This window comes from Alosa alosa, chromosome 2, assembly GCF_017589495.1.
Source record: "Alosa alosa isolate M-15738 ecotype Scorff River chromosome 2, AALO_Geno_1.1, whole genome shotgun sequence".
NCBI lineage: Eukaryota > Metazoa > Chordata > Actinopteri > Clupeiformes > Clupeidae > Alosa > Alosa alosa.
The window spans coordinates 8676229-8693374 of NC_063190.1; the positions used below are offsets into that span (position 1 = coordinate 8676229).

At 39.7% G+C, this 17146-nt stretch overlaps 1 protein-coding gene across 1 annotated transcript; it reads right to left on the reverse strand.

The window, feature by feature from the left end:
• Positions 1 to 1348: 1348 nt before the first annotated feature.
• On the reverse strand, positions 1349 to 13517 carry haus4 (HAUS augmin-like complex, subunit 4). Its single transcript, XM_048236467.1, has 9 exons — positions 13208 to 13517; positions 12951 to 13090; positions 12633 to 12764; positions 12319 to 12447; positions 4903 to 4999; positions 3503 to 3648; positions 2713 to 2843; positions 2544 to 2612; positions 1349 to 1713 (listed from the first exon to the last, which is right to left on the reverse strand). The coding sequence occupies exons 1-9, from the start codon at positions 13263 to 13265 to the stop codon at positions 1527 to 1529; spliced, it is 1089 nt and encodes a 362-aa protein (XP_048092424.1). The 5' UTR covers positions 13266 to 13517; the 3' UTR covers positions 1349 to 1526.
• Positions 13518 to 17146: the final 3629 nt, after the last annotated feature.

The following is a 17146-nucleotide window of genomic DNA, read 5'->3' on the forward strand; positions in this document are numbered from 1 at the left end:
GTAGACTTAGCCTGGTCTCTGCTGGCGCAGATAGATCCTAACAATGGATTATTCCTACCGCTGAAATCAAGAAGACGCCTATGTAGTCACAAAGCCAGAACTGAGAGACTCAGGAGAAGTTTTTATCCCCAGGCCATCCGAACTCTGAACTCACACTATACTGACTTTGCACATTCACTCCTCAGCACTCTCAAACATTTCCCAACTCTGAACTCACACTATACTGACTTTGCACTCATTCACTCCTCAGCACTCATGACCCCCCACCCACCCACACACACCTACAAGACTTTTAGCACTTTTACATCCCTCTCCCTATGCTACAGACCTTTTATTTATTTTCTTATTTCATCACACGTCAAAACACACACACACACACACACATCTGACTTTCTCCAACTTTTGCACACTTTTTATTTATTATTTTTGATTTCTCCTCCATCTACCCATGTCCTTGATTGCCTAGCCTTTCTGCCCCCCATCCCCAACACACACACTTACATCATCACTGTCATCACTTCACATACATACAGCACTCCTCTACATACTTGCTGCACACTGCCCCCACATACACAGCACATTGTCTTCAGGATCTTCTCAACACACATCCTCTACATACTTACAGCACACTGCCCCCACCTACCCACACACACACACACACACAGTCACTGCTCCACTTCCTACCACACACACATCTTCACTGTCATCACTCACATACATTACATACAGTACTCTGCTTGCAATAGTAAGTCCCTGCCCCTACATACACAGCACATTATTTCATCAGGAAGCTTCTCCAACACACATCCCCAACATACTTACAGCACACTGCCCCCACACAGCACATTGTCTCATGAGGAAGCTTCTCCAACACACATATTGCACACTGCCCTCTCCCCCCTCACATACACAGCACACTATCCCATCTCCCCGGTCATCCCCCCAACACACACACCCAGACCCCTGGCAGTTGGGTTAGCCCCTTGAGCCGTGGATCTGCCCAAGGTTTCTTCCTTGGTAAGGGAGTTTTTCCTTGCCCCTGTTGCTCTTGGGTGCTCCTTGTTGGTGCCCCCCACCCAATCCCAATCCTCCCCACCTTTTTTTATGCAGCCCTTGCCACTTAATCTACTAAACCCCTCTTCTACTGCACTTTTTACCCCCATTAATGCACAAATAGGCTGACACCAGACATAATTTCACTGCATTTCTTACTTCCAGTAACTATATGCATGTGACAATAAACTCCCTTGTATCCTTGTATGTCTAGAACTGAGGTCCCCTTACCTTTACCTGACATTGGAAATCCATCCTCTGAAGGCGTTTAGTAATAAGACTGCCAGAGCCACAATCATGATCATAAAACACCGTTTTATTATTTAATACTATTGTGTGTCAGTAATCACAAACATTTGTACAAATTAAACCAGTAACATTTGAACATGTATTTCACCAGGTGTTATGTTTTTTTTATATATGAAAATCAACAAAAACATATAAAAAGTGCTTTATTTGGACCATAACTGAAATCATTTAACCTCTAGTTTAGTCAAGGAATCTATAGCCAACTTTTTGGCTTCAATTTCAACCTGAAGCCGAGCATATTCCTCCGCCAGGTCTTTGAACTCTTGACCAAACATCTCATATGAAGCCAGTTTGCTCTCAGCAGCCTGCTTCTCCTTCTGAGTGGCTGTCAACTCTGTTTCCAGATGCTCTCTGTGCAGGATGACAAAGAACCAAATCAGTCAAAGGAATGAAAATAAAGCTTGCACTCTACATCTTTGTTGTATAACTAGCATATACTGGATTCACTGTAAAATGCATATAGGCATTTGTAATTCTGCCTACTTCTTATGCGTTATGGTTTGTATATTATAGTATTGTTTATTTTCATTAGGCTATTGACATTGTTTTTTATTATTGATATTCTCCTTCAATTTCATTGTTTATTTCATTAGGCTATAGATCGAATTGACATTGTTGTTATTATTGCTGTCGTCCTTAAAGGTTGTATCAGCGATAGCGGGGATACGTCACTTCTGTTGATGTTCAAACAAAACAGAGAGCTAGCTCGCTACTCCCTCCCCTTGAAACTCTCCTAAACGTGCATCTCGTCGGTTATTGGTTGAAACACTCTATTTTGCTTTTGAGTGGTTGCCAACCCCTGTTGGTAGCTATTGTTTTTGTGTACAGATCTCGGAGCCTAGGCTGCCTAGAGACGCGTTTTTTTGACGGCCTGCTTATGGGGCAGGCAGCTAGCGGATCATTAGGAAAGATTAGATGAATGTGATAATTTATGTTTGGGCCTTTTTTTGGCCTAAAATCGCTGATACAACCTTTAATGTAGTCTGACCAACATTTTAAATTGTTCCCTGTTAAATTTAAGTATTATATTATTGCGTAGTTGTATGTCACTTTGGACAAAAGCGTCTGCCAAATCCCATAACCATAACTATTTGTAATTCTGTTATGTATTTATTTATTTCTCCATTTGATTAAGATAAACCATAGGGCAATCATTTTAAGTTAGGTGCTTTGGAACCCACCTGATTTGTTTATGTGTAGATATTTTGCTCGCTGTGTACGTGTCCAGCTGTATATCCAACATCTCAACCCTGAAGGAGAGACAATAGTACATTTAGTAAAGATGACATTTTTATCATATTTTATCAGTCAATGCGAATCCAAAAGTGTACACATTCCCAAAATACAAACCTTATCTTCTGCACACCAAGTTGACATTTGGCTTCAAGGTATTCCAACTTCTTCCTGTCCAACTTTGTCTGAACTTTTAATCTGTTCTCCAGAAGCAAAGTCTGTAGAAGCTTCATGTGCTCCAATAAGTCCTGGGATGGTGGCCAAAACATCAGTGATCCTCAATACCAAAACTGAGACACGCTAATGCATCATGACATTTTAATCTGATTCTGATTAAGAAAGGGGTTTTAAATCAGCGCAACCTTCCTCTAAGATATTTTCTTCTAGATTTGCACTCATATGGGCAAACCAGTGACAGTGATGTGTGGTCCCCTCAAATCAAGAAATATATATATTTATATATTTTTTGTATGTTTAAGTAACATTGAACATGTGGTGTGTCTGGACTCTGGAACAATACATTTTGAGAAATCACACACACAGTTCACAGATGATTAATGGGACTGTTTAGCTCACTTAATAGATGCAAGAGAAAATATCTTGGCAAAGCCAGAACTACAAGTAAACATGGCCATCCTCCAGAGCTGTTCTGGCATCTCGCTGTTGAACTGTTTAATGGCTACATCCTACTGTGGCACTGCATGTAATCAATAAGTTGTATAAGGGACAGAGTTCTGTAGTGCTGTGACTTGGTGTAAGGTTACCAGCAGATTCATTCTCTCAAATATTTTAATATTTAAGGTTTAATATGAAGTATATTGAGTGCATTACTTAAACAACTCTATATGGTTATTTTATGATACATCAGTACAGTATTGTAACTGATTGTATTGAAATGTTGACATACATTGAGATAACTGTGAGTTTCCCGCGTCAATCTGAAGGCCATCTCTGCATTTTCTTCTCGTAAATGCTCAATTCTGTCAATCTCTTCCTTTAGCAGTTCAGGGAGATGGTTGAACTTCTCCAACTTTAGACCATCACTGTCCTTCTCTGGAGAGAGAGAGAGAGAGAGAGAGAGAGAGAGAGACAGAGACAAAGACGCACAACAAAACAAACAGGGATTCATAATTATGATTATTTTTTAAATATTCAAAATTGTTACTAATTATTAACAGCATGGCTGAAGGTTACAAAAGACATTTTAAGAAAAGCTCACTGCACTGGCTCCCAGTATGTTTTGAAATACATGTCATTATTCTTCTAATCACCTATAAAGCTCTACATGGTCTCTCTCTCACTTAGTGCCTTATACACCTATACGTACATTGAAGTCCTCTGGTAGTGTTTTTTTAGCTGTTCCTGAAGCCCGTCTCAAGACTAAAGGGGACAGAACAGTTAGTGTCAGGCCCCGAGGTTTTGCAACGACCTACGAGAGGAAATCAGGTTAGCCAAGTAAGTGGCCACTTAGTAAGTCTCTCCCATCTTAGTTTTGTGTAAGTTTGGTAATTGCATTGTTTTTATTCACGTTACTGTATCGTTTTATTGGTTTTCTTTAGACCTGTATGACCTAATGGGTTTATATTGTACTATATATATTGCTTTTCACATATAATTGTTTTTTATTTTAACAGATATTCTTTAAGGAAATATGAGGTGCAGTATTAGCCTGGCCCCGCCTGCCTAGTATCTCCATTCATTATCATATCTGGCATCTGAAAATACAATAATGTTTCCAGGTTGTTGGTCAATCAGCAACGAGAGGGGATGATGCTAGTTTGGAAATCAAAAGTGGCTGTGGCAAACGGCAATAACAAATATCTGCTAACATAAAAGAATTGCAGTCGGAAGAATGTGTAAATGTAAGTACAGCAAAGGCAGGCCTAAATAAATTGTTTCCTGACTACCAATGCGGTATATTATCAGTTTGTAAAGGTTAGGCGAAGTAGGAAGTAACATTAGGAATCGCTGATCAATGTGATGTGTAGGCTGGACTAATGATTTAAAAGTTAACCTTAAGTCTACGCCCATTACGATGTTAGAGTTGGAATGTTTCCCAATCATGAGAGGTCAGACTCTCTTCACAAAGTGAAACGAAGTTGTGCATCTAGAAAGTAGGCTAGGGCAGTTTACCAGGTTTACACTGCATATGATGCATGTGTACAAGCACATGAAACAAAGTAGTCATCAGGGGAAATAAACATAAAAATACCTTGAAATCAAATAGGGAAATGCTTTAGAGAAAAGTAAAAGAGCTCTCATCAATTCCAACAAGTCCTACAGAGAATTCTGAGTAAAACAATGCACCTGATTCAGGCTGGATATAGGTTAGGATGCTAAAAGCCTTCCTTTTCAGATGTTTCTCAAGCTCCTTTGGCAGCCTTTCTTCCATATCTTGTATATCCTTATGGAAGGAAACGAAAACAACTTGAAATTTCCTGCTATTAAAGGAAAATTCCGGTATTTAGCACTTTGAGTCCCTTACCTGGTTTGTTTTGGCTGAACTAGAGTGGTGGACACCGAATTTTGATGATTGGTCCTGTCTCGAGTTTTCTGACTCGTTTTGAATTGCCTTTAATGCTTCAACATTGGCTGCAACAGGCATGCACAAGCATGTCCTAAAACAACCCTTAACGTTCGTTTTCAAAACTGTTCAACTCACCGAGTGGTTAGTGGTGTTCGTTGATTATTAAAGGTCTCATTCACCGAGAAACCGTTTAATACTTGTTCCTTTCGAAATACTATAGCTCACTCCAAGTTGCATATGCATGCTGCATGTGAAAATTATCTTCTACCCCCATTGCCCGCATTAGCCAATGAAAGAAAATACACGGAAAAACAAGCGAATCAGAAAAAAAGCCCTTCCCTGTGGCGCCAAGAGGGAAAACAATTATTCATGGCCTCGCCCACCTTGGCTTGTGACCGCCCACAGGAAGACAGGAAGATTTTGGCCAGGAGATTGTCTCTCTGCAGCTTGTAGGAGCTAACAGCAAGTTGCTAACATGGTGGAGCAAATTTGTGCCTGTGTTATTTGTGGCAATAACACATCAATGTTACATGTCTTGCCTTAAAAAGAAGAGTTGAGGAAGAAATGGTTGGAATTTATCGTTGGAACACCACCACCGAAGTATAGTGCAACATTAGTTCTGTGTTCCAATCATTTCGACCACACTCACTGTGCCTGCCTACAGTTAGAAAGTGGTTTTGCATCGATGTTCTGAAAACCTGGACCTGGTGGTCGATCACGACGATCGACCACCAGCTCACAAGCTGTAAGTACAAACAAACTTTTCCACCTAACGACTGTTACAAAATAGCATGTTCATATTCTTCACGTTAGCATGCATGAAAAGGGCACAAGCTAGGCTTAGGCTAGCCTATATTACAGGAAGCTACACCAGGCACGTAACTGAAGTGTTCTGTTCGCGACGTGTAAAATCAGAGAATGTCTAATAGGAAGGGCTCTGGTAAAATCCATTAGAGGAATGGTCTATTTTTTTTAATCTAGCCTACAGGCCACGCGCCAGGTGTAACTACTTCCATTGATTAGACCTATTGGAAGCTAATTGTTGCAGAAGACGCAACGCGAACGGAATGCTTCAGTTACGTAGCTGGTGTAGCTACACTCATAAGAAACTGTATGACCACACTACACAGAGATTTAGCTTGTTGAACCTATAATCTTCTAACCTAAGCGTTAAACCACAAAAAATAATATTGGCAACAATATCTTATGCTCAACTAAGGACTGGTATTGTTCTAGTCTAAACAGGGAAAATCAAAAACACAATACCCGTGCACTATTAGGCTAAGTTGCTATCACTAGAGCCCAGGTATTTACACTTCAGTCTAATGTAGTAGGCCTACAATGATGTTTTGTTTGATTACTTGCTGTTTACTTAGTGTTTTGTATGTCTTCCAGAGCACATCCTCATGTTGGGCTACACAGCTTTCTAGCCTACATTAGGTCATCACGCTAGAAGCAAAGGTTTGTGATCTAACTTTTATTGTTGTGCAAGTTAGTTTCTAGAAGTCTTTTTCTAGTAGGCTATTACAGGTTCTTATGTGCTCGTCAATGTTTGGGAAAGTCAATTCATGGGTTTCATCAGGTCACTTTCCACAGGTGTATAAAATCAAGTACCTCGATTATGAATGCAGACTGCATGGTGCTTGATTAATACACCTGTGTAAATGGACCTGATGAAACCCATGAATTGCATAACAGATATAATTGATATTACTGAATGTCTTCTTGTGGGTGTGCTACTTAGTACATCATACACCTTACCATGGTCACTAAAATATTTTTTGTTTCCATTGTGCCAGTACAGTTTTGTGTGAGATAGTGAATGTCCTGTGTACTATTAGTATCTTGTAACTGACAGTAATACACATTTATTTACTTTAGGTACCCAAACAGAATACTTCATGAAAAGTATGAGTACTGATACAAGCACTTCGGATACACCATGGACATGGGGGCCTGCTACCTCTACTCCCATAAAGCCTGTTCATCCAAGGCCAGCTAGAAGACCTCGGGTTGATCAAGAGGAGGAGGAGGATGAAAGTGACATCTCCACAATAACACCTGATGGCTCCACCTATGGCCCAGCGCAATCAATGAGCAATGTAATAGAATCATCACAGCCAACGAATGTGTTTTGTGTGTTGGCCCTTCGGATACCCAAGACAACACAAGCCGAAACAACAACTCAGACCTTTTTCCCTAAATAATCCCAGCACCATCTTACAAAGGATCTGTAGGCCAGATGTCTGCATCTTCTGGCAAAATGAGGACATTGTTAATTCTGTGCATAGTTTGGATGTTCTTGTTTTATGTTTGCATTATTTTAATAGACTGCAATATTACTATTTGTTAGTGTTTCTCAAACTTTTTCAGACCAAGGACCACTTAAACAATAATAATCATCTGTATAAAGATCACTGACCACCTAGCTATAAAAAAACAAAACAGTAGACCTACTTCAACAGTATATTACACAATAGGCCTTCTCACTAAACCACCTTGCTTATTGTCTTTGCACCATGCTTATGCTGTCAGAGGATTCATATGATTTAAACTGGCATACTGTAGGTTACATGAGTGTTGCAGAACTGTTTGGATTTACTGTACATACAAGTTGGCTCAATATTGCAAACAACTCATCTATTATATTTTACCACATCTACTTGTGGAACACTTGAGAGAGCTTGCGGACCACACTTTGAGTACCACTGCTGTATGTAAATATAATAAAGCTATTTATTGAAAATTGACCTGTTTTGTATATTAGTTTTAGGAGTTGCATCAGTTTTTGTCCCTTTTAGGCTAAAGGTTTATCTTACCTTTCTCATCTCTTCTGTCTCACGGGGGGCCATAGTCGTCATAGTCGAATGTTTAGTGCATTTTGAAGGGAGTACATTATGTTAAGGCAGACTGGGTACAGGGTCATACAGACAACAGGGGTACTGGTGTTGCCCATTTTTCTAAACACATGAGCAATCCCCTTATGAAAAAGTAGTATAAAATATTATAGACCCTTTCAACAAGGTAAACAAAAACAATGCTTGAACGTTCTATTTGGGCCCCAATCTACTTCCTCTGCATTAAGATAACATATGGAATGTTAAAAAGGAAGTCTTGTGGGGCCAACTATGATGCTGATAATAGAACTCTTGAAAGGGTCCATAGTAATCTTATAGGAATACGTATTTTGGGACATACTGTAGAAGTACTACTAATAACTCTATAATATCCTATAACTGCTATAGTTTTTCTATAGTAGTCTTATACTATAAGATTCCTATAGTACTTTTTCCTAAGGGTCATACGTGACAGAAAACAACTTAGGCTAACCTCTGCCAATGTAGGCTATCAAAGCCATAGTTTATACTCATTACTGGAGAAGTCTTGCAGCACACGTTCTCTTCTTCTGTAGGCATTCTGGTGCAATTCCAGCGAAATATAGCTAGGAGTAGGTAAGTGTGTTTGCATTTAGATCTATATATATATTGAGCTATAACCAAGTGGTCTTTCAATGATAGTATCATGGAATTCAAACCATAACTATCTATTCCGATAGCATACAATTAGCAGGCTAGGTCAGTGGCTGAACTGCATTTAGGGTGCTTATAACCTGTGTTGTGAAGTAAAATATCTACTAGGAAGATTGCAAAGACTTTTGACTGTGTAAAGAAATAGGTTTTTATTTTAAAACGTTTCCAACTGTTTATTCCTTGAATGCAAGATGACGATTGCCACAAACGTTTACCTCTTTTAGGAAAAATTTTAAGCTGACATGCAATTGTTACCATTCTATTAAACCAACGTTCACCGACAAACGATCAGGAAGCGGTTCTTCTTCCTTCTCGGATACTAGGATCAAACACATGAAGTTGTATCTCCGAAGACATTTTGTGCAACAGTTTTGACTCGAGTTTTAGCCAGGTTTTAGCACTGTAAAGTTGAATATGGAGCATAGCACAGGCAGAATCGGGTGAGGACGCACTGGAGGGAGCGTCACAGTACTTTAACATGTCATGAATATTCATGAGCAAGAGGCAAATCCTGTCGTTCCTCCCCTCCCACCTTCCCCACCAAACTAGAACAGTATGAAATAGACGCAGGAGAGCATTTTTTTCACCAAAACCGGCTCACAGGGCATTCATTAATACTAGAGACCATGGCAAAATTAATGAAAAAACGATGAGATGAGACCTTTAAAATCAAATATATCGGCGCAATGTATGATTTCCAGCCGTCTTATTTGCTATTGTGGAACTATTTTTTCAGACACCACACAACCGCGTATAAACTTCCGCTCAATATTTGAGGCTGAAGCACAGACGGTGGCGCAGTAATATCAACGTGCAATGAGTCTTCCAACAGAAATCAATGGGATTTTACAAAACGACAGAAACTGTATTTCGCTATGCTACTTGTTTTGGAACATCAACGAACACCAGTAACCATTCGGTGAGTTACACAGTTTTGAAAACGAACGTTAAGGTTTGTTTTAGGACATGTTTGTGCATGCCTGTTGCAGCCACTCTGAAGTAGTCAAAGGCAATTCAAAACGAGTCAGAAAAGTCGAGACAGGACCAATCGTCAAAATTTCGGTGTCCACCACTCTAGTTCATCCAAAACAAACCAGAAAAGGGACTCAAAGTGCTAAATACCAAAATTTTCCTTTAAAGTAAGTATGCAACTAGGGATGTAACGATTACCGGTATAATGGTAAACCGCGATAAAAAATCTTGACGATAACAACTACCGTTTTCATTTCAAATATCATAATTATCGCAGTTGATTACCACGGTGTGGAAACCGTGTGTTTAATCCTTCCCAGGTTCATCCGAGCCTGCTTTTAACATACAGTAGGCCTGGTACAATGAAAAAAAACTGGTACCCTACTGATTCTGTTGTCTAATTGATGGATTTAACTGTGATACGGATTAGTTTACACCTGATTTTAAAAGGCAGAACATTTTCACCGCAAAACGTGTACTGGATCATACGGAGCCCCGGATATGTCATGGGGGAAAAAAATAATAAGTTGTGGCCACGAAATAGCAATTCGTTCCCACAAAATAATAAGTTGTGGCCACAAAATAGCAATTCGTTCCCACAAAGTACTAATTTGTGGCCACGAATATTAATTCGCTCCCACCTAAATAGGTAATTTGTGGCCACGAAATATTAATTCGCTCCCACCTAAATAGTAATTTATGGCCAATAAATATGTATAGTCTAACGGCACTGGACAGCTGGGTGAGCAAATCGAAGCCCAGTAGAAGCCTGTCGTGTCTTTTCTCATCACTCCCCACCAGCTCTCAATTCTCTGGTTTGCAGTAGGGTACAACCGACGATTGAAACGGGGACTAATGAAACATTCCGGTTTTCTCCGAAAAGTAACGATGATAGACAGACATCATTTGGACAAAACATAGAGCATATTAACCTCCGTTGCTCAGCCAAATACCATCCTGTTACGTCCTGTTATCACGGAGTTACAGGCCATAAACGATTTCTGATGGTCACAAGTTTACTTCATTAGCGGTTTATTTATTTTTTTTGATTATGATGTGTTTTTTGATTGATGTGTTTTTCATTTAAAGGTTTGACTTCATGCTTATTCAGTAGAGCATTTAGTGCTCTCCCCAATCCCAGACGTTCACATTGCATGTTTGTTTGTAATGGATGCAAAACAGCCTATAATGCTAAATGTTTATGGGGGGACAATTGAAACACCCATTTCATTTGTCCCGACCAGGCAGTAAACCCCATTTATTCTAAGTCAATGCACACGTATCTGTGTTTATGCTATATTGTATGCAGGTGAGACATGGAAAAGCAGTTTTAGAAAGATGCAAATATATTTGGGGCTATCAGGTAGGGGGTCGAGTTTTGCCATGTTAACCTATGGAGACTGACGGCCTGTGGGTCATGAAGGACACTTATTTGGATGTGTGGTGGCTTTAACAGAGTAAAATAACATTTTGTACTATAGAAACATTATATAATTTGAAACATGCATTATTCTAGCTATATTAATGGCATGCATGCTATTTCCATAAGCGCGAGATATGCGCTTCACCATGACGGCAATGAGTTGTTAACAGACATGAACCAAGACATATAGCCCAGCAGCAATCTATCTAAAATAACACATACTGGAAGTACCATTCATGATATGTTGTCAAATATTGAAATTGTGGAAAGTTTACATAATTTAAGCTGTATGTTTCATTCGTCCCCCATGCTGTTTCATTCGTCCCAGCCAGGAGGGACAAAAGAAACAAAAAACGCACGTTCGACTTCTCCTTAAATAACTCTTGAACATTTTTGTTCAGAGCTGTAAATGCAACTGTATTTGACAGAGGATAGATGTAGGTTGCTAGTGACAAAATATTAACTTTCAGTGTTTTACTATGTCTTTGTAAATTACGTTTAATTAAGAAGTGTTTCATTCGTCCCGGTTCTCCCCTACCTACGCCGGTGCAGCGACCTGGCTCTTAATAGTCTGTGGAGATGCCTCTCGCTAATAATGAATCCCTCCAATCCCAGGCTTTTCAAAATGTCTTTGTATTTCATTCCCAGCCTAAAATAGCACTCTACCATACAATCCCTGTCCATTGTGTGACAGTGACTGTTCCTGTTTGAGGAGTTGCGCTTGATTTGCTCATCCAGCTGTCCAGTGCACAGCCTATAGGCCTACATATTTCGTGGCCACAAATTACTATTTCGTGGGAACGAATTAATATTTCATGCCCACAAATTACCTATTTCGTGGGAACGAATTAATATTTTTCTCCCCCCATGACATATCCGGGGCTCCGTAGGATCATGTAGCCACTCTTTTTATACCGTGATAATACCGAAAACCGTGATAATTTTGGTCACTATAAGCGTGAGGTTAAATTTTCATACCGTTACATCCCTATATGCAACATAGTCGCAACCCAAATTCAATGTCCAAATTCACAATGACTAATTGAGGGAACATAATTGTGAAGAAGTGAAGGCATTTCCCTCGAGGAAAACAAAGACAGTAGACAGAGCACAGAGGTTTACTTCACTAATGGTCTAGAGATACACTCTTATTCCTCCATGAGGACCAGATGAAGGAAGACTAAGTAAATCAAATTCATGCATAATGGGTTACACACCATTCAAAAAGCAAATCCACAACCACAAGTATCGCAGTAATGGCACAGACCTACCTGCTCTGAAGGCATTACTCTGTTTAAGTGGTCGGCAGAGATCTCCAGGACAGAGGACGGGCCCTCACTCAGACCCAACTGCACGTCACATTTAGCAGCCAGTAAGCGCTGCTCTAGTGTTGTGTAAAACTGCAAATAGACCATTCATATTTACAACAATCAAGCATGCACATTGAATCAGCAACTGAATGCAGCAGGAATATGCGGGACCACCACTGACTCAAAACAATATGTCAGCTTTATCAGTTGTTCTGTTGCTTGGTTATAAGCATCAACAAGAAATGTGAATGTCCACCCCCTGAATCCCTGTGTACCTTGTCATTCCCTGGCATAGCTGTGGATCGGTGTTTTCCGACTATGTACTCCTGAACCATCTCCTCCAGTAACTGATGAATAATCATAGGCCTCATCCACTTTTTTGTCTCAGCCTGAAGCTCCTCTTCCGCCTTAAATTTGTAAACAGCAATGATGTTTAAACACTTATTAAAATGGAAATCAAATGCACTAAATGCACTATCATAAGTGAAGGATACAGGCGTCTTCTCAATACATTAAATACAAGTGTTGAGTACATGAATAAAGGCTTTACATATAGCTGAGATATTGGCTGTTTAGAAAATATAACACTATGCCTTTTCCAGTTCTTTCCGAAGAGACTCGGTGAGCCCAGTGCTGTCCACATGTGTTGACAGTTTGGCCAGAAGCTTGCAAAACTGAGGATTTTGGATGAGGTCGTCCTCCGTTAAATCAGAAGAGGGGAATGCTTTCAGAGCTGGAGAGGAAATAAAGCATTTGTTTCAGCATTAAATATGTTGAAGCGTTATTCTATCATAGAAGATGTTGTCGCGTTATTTATTAGAAACCACAGAATTAAATTGCAGTGGCTCACCTTTCTCATGAAGGCTATTATCTTTTTCACTTCTCTGTGGGTGTGAAGACGATGCCATATTTGACCAGCGTTAGATGGTTTGATTGTGGGAAAATGCGTTAATAAAGAACAAGACACATTTGGTAATATCAAGTTAACTTATCATAGTTTAATGTCTTGCTGCAAAGTTGCAGAAAGGCATAAAATTATATCAAATAAAGATTCAAATGTTCCTTGCAAATGAGGCGGGTAAAATGCGTCGATTGAGTTTTCCTGTTTATTTCCGCGCGCCCCTGTCTGATTCTTCTTCTTTTTTTTTGGCGGTTAGCAAACAGCTTTTAGGTGCATTACCGCCACCTTCTGAATAGGAGTGTGGGTCTGAATACTACATCCCTCTAAATTCTATGGAATAAACCTGTTGTTTTCAAGTATTGAAAAACACATCTAAAACATTGTTCCCCAGAATTTCTTTGCAGTATATCTGTTATGTCCAGACTTATTTTTTCTTGTGCTAGCTGCTCTATAAGTGTCTGCCGTTCCTGTTGGAATTTAGGACACTGTACTATAACAAGTTCTACGGTTTCTTGATTGCCACACTCACAGTAGCCTAACCATCAGCATGCTTTCTCATTAAAACTAGTGTGCTGTTCAACCCTGTATGCCCATACCTCATTCTTGACACAATATCCTCCTCCTGTTTGCTTCTGCTGGTACTCCTACTCCATCCTACATTCTTTTGAATTCAATACAGATGCCTGCCTGTAACTTCATTATCCCATAAATATTGTCATATTTCCTTATTCTTAGCTTTAATCATGTTTTTAATTTCAGCCTTGCTATATTGTACCTGAATACCTATACTGTCTTGTTTTGTTGCCTGTTTAGCATACTTGTCTGCCACTTCATTCCCCACTACTCCTACATGAGCTGGAACCCACCCCAGAAGGACACTGACTCCTGAATTGGTTAACCTATTTACCAAATGCACTATCTTATTTATAATATCCTGCCTGGATTCAGAATGTACATTCCTTATACTTAATAAAGCTGAACTTGAGTCAGACCATATTGCTACACTTTTAGATCTATACTCCTCCACCCATTATAACGCCAACCATATTGCAATTAATTCAGCTGTTTATACAGCAAGATCATCACTAACTCTCTTAGCCTTTAAACTGTAATTCGGGAATTGCATATGCAACTCCTACTCTCTTGTTTATTTTTGATGCATCTGTGTACACATATTATTTCCATACTTTTCTCTGACATTTATTTCAAATGCACAATTATCAATAGTAACTCCACTCTCCCTTTCTTCCAATAATGCTAAATCTATTGCTACTTCTTTAAACATCCATGGAGGAACACTTGAATATGCTACTGTTGGACTTACACTTAGTGTTGTCATTTCCATTTCTCTTGCAACATTTCCTATTGTCCAACCAAAACATGAGCTTTGTTTTTTTTCCTTCTCTTGGCAGGGCATTAGAACCCTCTGACAAGGATGGTCATCTTTGTGGCCCTTCAGGTTTGCTCTCTTCTTAGCTTAAGAGGCATCTCTCCCATCTCTACCTGGATTGCAGCCACAGGCGATCAGCTAACTGAGTTTACGTAGATTATTGCCATCTAGTGGTGTGAAGTACTGTGGAGAAATGACAACGGGCCTGTCTCCAAAGCCCAGTATGTTCCCAAGTGTTCATGGTTGCAGGTTTTGTAGTCTTATTACAAATCACAGATGTCACTTACTGGCTTTGACAATTTCCTGCCCATCTTGCTCATAACACTTGCAATTTCTGTTTGACCCCATTGTATTTTAAAATGGAATAACAGCTGGGAATAATTCATTTTGAGATTCAAAGTAAACCAAACTAGATGTACCGCATAGCGGTACAAAATATGACCGCCGCTCAGTCCTGTACATCCATTCCGCGAAAATAAATCACACTTCAATTTGTCTCCATATTTTACTCCATCCCCCACTCTTGAAACTTTTGTGTATGCTTGTTTGGCATGCCTGAGTGTGTGTGTGCGGCTGCACAGAAAGTAGCCTACTGGTGCTGAAAAGGTGAATAGATTGTAGAATAGCCAAAGAAGATGTAGCATTGTTATAAAACCTTTAAAATCTCAATTTTCACAAGTAGGGCAGTTCATCACAGTTCATCCATTGCAACTGGATTGATGAAAGGTCACTTCCACCTGTAGGCTACATTGTATTTGGGAAAAGCAAAAGGTATCAGCATAATGTTATTTTTTTTATTTTTTTTATGTATTTATAAACAAAAACATCTCTGTCAGTTCCATGCCGTTTTCAACAGCTATCAAAAACAAAGGTCATTTTTGGATGGATGGATTTTTTGTGAATGTTTCTTCTTCTACATAAGATTTTAGTCATCTTTAGTTCATGTAATACTTTATTGTCAATGCACAAATTAAGTAACAGTAGTCTGAAACGAAATGCTGTTTTACATCTAACCAGTGGTGCAAATAACTGACATGTCCTAATGGGCCTAGATGAAATGCGTCGCTAGACTGTTCATACACATTTTAACGGGCCAAAGTTGAAGAGCTTCTGTCCGTTATTGTTCGTGCAAATATAGGCTGATTCATGTTCCCTTGCATTTTGTAACTGAGGTCCATGGCTAGTCTGGCTTTCATCAGACCAAGCTCAATCTTTTAAGAAATCAAAAAATAAATAAATGGGGCAGATCAGGCTGGGTTCACCCAGCCTAGTACATAGGCACCCGATATTGTTTAATTTTCAGATTGAGATATACACGCTCTGGCTATTCTAAATGCAAAAATGCATTAGGGAGTTATGACAAAACTGTAACTAACAAACTAGATCCTAATAGAAAGCTGTTAGCTTCCCTAAGCTACAGGTAGGATTATAAGGTAGGCCTATTTACAACATATATTGTCAAGGCTATGCTGGCGACACAAAAAAAATCTCCTTTGGAAACCAATGGCTTACGAGGGGGGTTGGGTGCAAATCACAAATGAGTGATTATAAGCCAGGTTGATGTGGGCCCTTGAGACCAACATACCATAAAAAATTCACAGAGAACTGTGTCTGCCCTACCCTCCTTTCGGGGGGTCCAGTCAAGCGGGGGGGCTGCAGATGAAAACGAAAAATGACGGTTCCATGCTATCCATGTGGGGGTACATGCCCACCAAGTTTTGTGTACCCCGGTCTTTCAGTGTCCCGGGAATCCTTGTTGGTGTACGTCACTAAATGTACACATAAATTATTTTATTGTAAGGCCCCCCATGACCGAAAGTACACAAAACTTGGCATGCATTCGGAGGGTGTCATAATGATCCTACACTTTTAATTTCGTGCAGTTTTGACCTTGTCAGCCAGAGATATTGTGATGAAAACACCTAATTTTTGCTTTTAATTTTTTAACTAGGTGGCGCTATACATGAAATAAGTGGTAATGGGATGGGTTGACATGCCCCCTTAAGACCAACATACAAAAAAAAAAGGTGGACCTCCTAGGCCCTACGGTTCTCGAGATATTCACAGAAAACTGTCTCCGGCCACCTGCAGGCCAGTTGGTGTATAGTAACATAAATTAATTTATTGTGTGGCCCCCCATGAACGGAATTCCACAAAACTTGGCGTGCATACAGAGGGTGTCATAATGATCCTACACTTCCAATTTCGTGCAGTTTTGACTATGTTAGGTCACAGATACCTTCAATTACACCACCTCATTTTTACTTTTTTGTGTTTAACTAGGTGGCGCTATACATGAAATGAGTGGTTATGGAATGGGTTGACATGGCCCCTTGAGATCAACATACAAAAAAAAATGGTCCTCCTAAACCCTACGGTTTTCGAGATATTCACAGAAAACTGTGTCTGCCCTACCCTCCTTTCGGGGGTCCAATTCAGCGGGGGGGCTACAGATCAAAACGAAAAACGATGGTTCCATGCTATCCATGTGTGGGGTT